The sequence below is a fragment of the Gekko japonicus genome, unplaced genomic scaffold, assembly GCF_001447785.1.
Source record: "Gekko japonicus isolate JY-2015 unplaced genomic scaffold, Gekko_japonicus_V1.1 scaffold157, whole genome shotgun sequence".
Taxonomy (NCBI): domain Eukaryota; kingdom Metazoa; phylum Chordata; class Lepidosauria; order Squamata; family Gekkonidae; genus Gekko; species Gekko japonicus.
Genome location: NW_015168051.1, coordinates 1,370,950 through 1,377,508, shown reverse-complemented (window position 1 = coordinate 1,377,508; position 6,559 = coordinate 1,370,950). Strand labels below are relative to the sequence as shown.

Below are 6,559 nucleotides of genomic sequence, written 5' to 3'. Positions count from 1 at the left end.
TTGGCAGTGGAGCTGCAAGGCCGGCAGCGGCAGCCGGGACCGTTGGGGGCGGGGTGTGTGGCCTTATGACACACTTCCGGTGATGTCAGGGGGTGTGGCCTTATGACACACTTCCGGTGATGTCAGGGGGTGTGGCATATGTATAGAAATATTAATTCCTATAGACCCTGCCTTCCCCCTGGAATGTACCCGTGCTGTTCTGATTTCCTATGCAAGCCAGATGGCTGACCATTTGGTCAACTGCCTGCCATAAACATTCCTTCACTAGCTGGCAGAGACCAGAAACAAGCAAACAGTCACGTATAGAATGGGGTTTGGGGTCACATGCCTGCAGGTGTGGCCTCCACGACAACTGACCATTCAGAAGTTGTAGCCATGACAACCCAAAAGTTGGGCACTCCCTGTCTACTGGTGATTGGCTAATGGCCATGGCTGATCATAATGAGATTGGGGTTCTAATTGTCTGACCCGTGGAGGAGTTTTCAGATTCTCCTTTTGTTCTCTCTACTGTTGACTTGTACCTGGGAAATGCTGTCACAGGCAGAACAAAGGACTCTTTTGTGCAGTTGAGCACATGGCTGCATGCTTACAGAGATGGACTTCTTGCTCCAAATCCCTTGGAGCTATGGAACTCTTACTATGGACTATGCTGCATTGATAACTGTTCCTGTCTTGGTAAATATGCTTTTATTGTGTAGTTACGCAAAACATTGCTTAGGATGTTCTTTTAAAGTCTTTCTATTCTGATTGCAAGCTCTGTACTGAATAAACCTTATTCTTGTTTATTAAAAGTGTCTGTTTTGAAGGGTAACTGACTCCAAGCTAGATCTTGTTGCCTGAACTGCTGGCCCAATTACGCTACCTTGCTAAGAGTAACTGCACAGCTCTAGGTGGAGCTATTCTTGTATAACGTCCCAGAGGCCAGTTAAGAGTCTGAACCTTGCTCCTGGACTGGAAGGGGACTATAGTTAAAAAGGTTCTGGTGGCTATTGTCTTGAAATCCAGGGAGGCTATCTCTCCTGGGTTCTTGTGTAATGTATGATTCCAGTGTAGAATTCTTTCCCCTCCCTGGATTGGTCTGGGGGGCAGAGAATCTATACATGGCGGCAGCGTCGTGATCAATGGACTGGAGTCAGTTGCCATCATTATGGGTGTGTTGCCCTATGTGTGCAGAGCTTGCCCAGTCTGATGAGAAAGTTTTGTTATTTTAAAAGTTTTAGTTAGGAATTTTGTACCAGAGGTGGAGCGTGGAAGAAGCGCAGATGCCTGGCTGTTTGCTGACTTTAGAGCCCCCTGGTGCACAAGAGACTGAGAATTGGGTCTGCCTCGCTCAATTCTGTGCATGTACCCAGCCAGGAGGTTGGCAAGCAAGGGGTCATGACATCATCATTGCTGAAGCCGGTCGCTGGAAGTCAGAGGGATCTGTCCCTGAAAAAGGGTGCTGAAATGCAGCTTTTGCCAGCCAAAAGAGCCTGACTGCTGCTTGGAAAGCCTTTTGTTCTTGCTTGAAGGTGTTTGCCTGTCGTCTGATGAGATTTCTGCCTTGGGGAGAAGCCTTTACTCCAGAGGAGGCAGATGAATTTGCACGCAGCCTGCGTGAGAGAAGAGGGGCATTGGAGGATCTGCTCCCCCAATTGCAGAGAAGCCTTTCCCAATGCTGCAGAGCCGTGCATCAGCGGAGAAGAGGGAATCTACTCCCGCTTTGCCATCAAGATGAGTGTGGAGCGGTGCAGCTGTCCTGTGGGCCAGAAGAGGATTGGAGCTTTGGGGGATCTGCTCCCCAAAGTGCAGAGAAGCCTCTCCCTACAGCCACAGCCCAGTGCACTCTACCTGTGGATTCCAAATCCTGTTTGTGTTTGACTGCCAAAGTTTATCACATCAAAGTGCCTGTGTGGAAGGCCAGAAGAGGATGCCAGGAACTTTCGCCAGACTTCTGTCTCCCAGCCTAACCTCAAGCTGTGTGGACAGAGGGGTGGAGTGTTGTTTCTGAGATGCAGAGAAACCCTGATAACCTGTTAAACTTGTGAGTGTTTTTCTCAGGGGCTGGAATAGCCTCTATGTGTGTCTATGTGTGTTGTGGAACCTGAGCTGGAGGATCAGCTGGAATGGTTCGTGGCCTCCATGTGTGTCTGTCTCTCTGTGGGTGATCTGAGCTGAGGCTGGAAGGGTCACTGGATCTCTGTGAGAGAGGGGGGAGAGTTTTGGGAATTTGTCCGAGTAACCCTAGGTTGCTGGCTGGGGTGTGATCAGTTCAACCTGATGCCTGCTAACCATGGTCCTGATTCCCTTGCCCTTTCCAGAGAAAGAGAGAAGTACATTGATTTTTTGTGTGTGTGCAATGTTCTGATGCTTGCCTATGTGTGTCTGTGAGAGTGGTTTTGGGATTGCTAACCTGAATCAGCCCTCCACGGTTGCTGGTCAGCGTTGGGCCCCTCGTCCATTCCACAGAGCCCTTCAGTGTCTCTACGATGCTGACTGTCTTGTGAGATTGGGGAGAAGACCAGCCTGTTCTCATGATGAAGATTTTGCTTGCTTGCCTGTGTGTGTCTGTGGGAGTGAATTGGGTTGTCAGACAGATCAGACCTACTTCGGGGCTGACCTCTCTTCTCACCTCCCCTTGCAGCGTCTCCATGATGCTGAAGGATGTGTTTCTGTGTGAAAGCCAAAATGTGCCTTTGTGTGGCAGGAGAAAGCCAAATGATTTTAACCACCCTGTATCAGAATTGCTAGTGATGTGCAATTTGTGATTTTCGTTTTGTGAATGTTCTAACCTGTTTTTTTTTTCTTTCTTTCTGTAAACTTGAAAGTTTAAGCTGTGCTGGAGAGGAATTGAAAGTTAAGGATGAGTCTGCTTCTGTTATTGTTTCTGTAATGAACTGTGTTCTAGCCTGTTGTTTCCTTTCTGTAACTTGAACTGTAGTGGATTGAAATGTTTTGTAAGCTGTGCCTGAAGTGAAATGATTTTTTGTTATTTCTGGAATGTTTCTGTATTCCTTATGTAATGATGTATTCTGTGTCTACTGACCCTGTGTTATATTTAGTGTAATCCTCAAATGTATGCATGTTCCCTGAGGAATAGAGTAGATGAAAATTGAGGTTTCTATCCCGAATTTCCATCTTTAAGGGGGAGGGTGTATAGAAATATTAATTCCTATAGACCCTGCCTTCCCCCTGGAATGTACCCCTGCTGTTCTGATTTCCTATGCAAGCCATCCTCTTTCAGCTCCCATAGCCTTTCCCTTTTTCCTGTTTCCTCCTTGTCCTTTCCTCCCATCAGCCAACCCTACCTTTATCTCCCCCCCGCCCCGGTCTTCAGCTTTCCTTCTCCCTGGCAGCCTCTCTCCAGGAATACTACAGCCCAGTTGCATGGTGCCAGCTTAACTGGGACCATTTGCATTGTGGGAGACCTTGAAGGGGCACCTCACTGTGCCCTGCACTCCCTCCCTACACTAGTTTCCCTTTGCCTCATCCCAGCATCTCTCATATCCTCACCTGTCCCTGCTTCCTTCTCTCCTTCACACCCACCAATCTACCTCTTATCTGACCCCCACATCTTATTTATTTCATTTATATCCTACCTTTTTCCACAATGGAGACCCAATGCAGCTTACATCATTCTCCTCTCCTCTATTTTATCCTCACAACAACCCTGTGGGGTGTGGTTAGCCTGAGAGTGTGTAACTGGCCTGAGGTCACCCAGTAAGTTTCCACAGCAGGTGGATTTGAGGTTCCAATCTGAAACACTAACCACTATACCTCAACAGCCCCCAAAAGGGCTCTGCTCCCCCATCTTTTACTGACAGAAGCCAAGCAGAAACCATACCTGGAATGCCAGCCAAACTATTGTGGTTGCCTAGCAACAGCCACTGAGGGCATCTTTTTATTAAAGCTACAGGTACTCTGCATTTTTCAGGTTTGTCAGAAAACCCACCTCGTCCACCACTCCAATATCTGGATTTTAAGTATCCTCAGATGGGGCCACATTTTGCTAGCATAATACATAAACATAAGCAAATCAGTACAACACAAAAACACACCTTAGCTTCCCTTTAGGTGTACCTATTGGCAAGTATTTCTTGGTGAACTGGACAAAATGTCAAGCTTGCTTCAAACTTTGTCACCTTTACAGATAAGGAAGTTAATGTCACATTAGACAATACATATACTGCATCAGAGAAAAAACACCTCTTGCAGTGGAAGAAAGAGTTGCCAATTTTTATGGGGAAAATACTGCCAGTATGGAAGCTGGCAACTTTAATGTTTCAGGTCTACTGCATTTTCTCCAACTAGCATGACAATAGATCTGTATGATGTTCTACTATGAATACATGGTACAATGGGAACTGTTTACTCACTCTTTATATGGCAGCGAAATCCCAACTGGACTCGTAAACAAGAGGATGACGAACGATAACCCTCTTTAATCTGCTATTTCTGCAGAGGGAGATGTTTAAATAGAAAGTTATATTGCTCTCCCCCCCCCCCTCATTATATGCCAATATGTCTGCCTACTCCCTACAACATAATTTCCAAGAACACCCTGTCCTTTGATTGGCAAAGAAATAGTTAACAAAAGCAATGTGTACAAATTTTCCCCACATCTTAAATAAAGTGATAACCTCTTCTGAAGTGTCAGAATACTTAATAGTTATTAGGCTTCAAGTGTTATTAATGTATATTTTCTCTGTATATATGCCAGTTACAGTTTCCCCTGATATGTTACAATGGTGCCCTTTTTATTGTCCTTCGGACAGCAGGAGATGACTACCCCATTTGCCAAGCTTTTCATAGCTAGTGGTGGTGCCTGTTTAATTATTATATTTTGTTTCACCAATGCTTTGATGTAATATGATTGGCTTATTTACATCTTGGAATGTATTTTTGTTTTCTAACACCTTGTGGTAATCAAAATAGACAGTTTTAACTGCTTTCTAATTTGTCATTTGACTGTTTTGTTTTATGGATTTTATAAATGTTCTGACGTTACACCTAGGTTACTAAAAAAACTCATTAAAATACTCCCTAAGTGGACCTGCACAGCACAGAACATCATTTCCCTTCTCGTCCCTACTGCAATCATGTTGTCCCCCAATGTGGAGTCTTGTGGGTCAGTGGACCCTCTGAAACATAACGGAGATTGAAGAGGGAGGGCGGCAGTGAGAACCTCCAGGTATACAACTGTACAATTGTATTTTAGATTCAGCAAGGTGCTCAAGATATTTTTCAGGCTCTTTAACAATAGCTGGGATACACATTGCCACCTGTAACCAATTAATGTCTTAGATTAGACGAGAAACCAGCAGAGTGAGCTAAGCACTAATGCTGCATTAAGCTGAATGTAAACAGATTTCGAGGTCTGCAGTTTAAACACTCCTTAAAACAGACTGAATAAGCAGAGAAGAAAAAACTTTTTGTGAGTATGAAATTTTGGTATGAGTATGTATTGTAACAATGCCTAGTTCTCAAGAGTGTTTTGAAATATAGTTATATGTTTACAGGGTTTATAGTGACTGCTGTGGTACCTTGATAAAGGACTAAACACAGGTGTAGAGCTGGGCCCGTCAGAATTATTTGGAATAATTTACCTCTACGTCAAAGAAGGACTCTGATAAGCTACTATGAGCTGTATTATTCAGAGGAACTTTGATCATGGACAGTTTGGTTTACAAGGACACTTTAAATATTTGTATATTTTATACTGGAATATGTTTTGTAATTTGTATCATAATATAAATACTTAATAGTTAGTGAACAGATTGCACAATAATATCACAGTTTTTTGTTTACTTACAACCTATCCCATGATCTCACATTTGTATAACCTCCAGCTGGTAGCTGGAGATGTCCTGCTATTACAACTGATCTCCATGTAACAGAGATCAGTTCACCTGGAGAAAATGGCTGCTTTGGAAGGTGGACTCTATGGCATTATAACCCACTGAAGTCCATCCCCTCCTCAAACCCACCCTCTTTAGTTTCCACCCCCATTATCTCCTGGTATTTCTCCTGGTATTTCCTAAGCCAGAACTGGCAGCCCCAAACTAGGCACAAGAATTCAACTTTAGCATATCAGCTACTTTAAAATAATGCCATGCCTTTCTTCACTGTCCAAACTAGTATTATGCCTGCAAATGAATCCTCTTTTCCTTTCAGTGGTTTTCAAACTGTGTTCCAAGAGTTCCAAACATATCTGAAGACCATCAATGAGAAGATCAACAATAGCAGATCAATTATATCAGAAGTAGCTTGAAAATTACTACCAATTTTTCCATGTAATGTGCTGCTGCACAGGAATTTTAAGTGTCAAGTCAAGTCAAGTCAGCCTTTATTGGCATAAAATATCAGTACCATTTATACATTTTAAAACCAGTTGAAAGCACACATATACAAATCTAAAAGAACCTTAGACGCAGCTTTAAAGCCAAGGAGAGAAACTTAGCCACCTTCTCTGTAATGTCTGGGCTGAGATCACTTAAAAGTCTATGCACCTTAAGTGCATCAGAACAAGCACCCATACTGGTTAAAAGAGAATATAAATGTGTGATCCTTAGGTCCGTGT

General features: G+C 43.7%; 1 protein-coding gene across 3 annotated transcripts in view; it reads right to left on the bottom strand.

Annotated features, from left to right (window-relative positions):
• LOC107113099 (thioredoxin-like protein 4A) overlaps positions 1 to 6,559 on the bottom strand; it is a 13,142-nt gene that overhangs the window by 2,523 nt on the left and 4,060 nt on the right. Inside the window, exon 2 of one of the 3 annotated variants that reach the window (XM_015414364.1) lies at positions 4,356 to 4,434. The exons of 1 other annotated variant lie outside the window; for it this stretch is intronic. Coding sequence is in view for 1 of the 2 variants with exons in the window: in XM_015414363.1 (XP_015269849.1) it covers positions 2,393 to 2,515 (123 nt within the window). In the remaining variant the exon portion in view is untranslated. Of the gene's footprint in view, positions 1 to 2,392; positions 2,557 to 4,355; positions 4,435 to 6,559 lie in introns of those variants that run through there. One more of the 3 variants, XM_015414363.1, reaches the window with a different exon arrangement.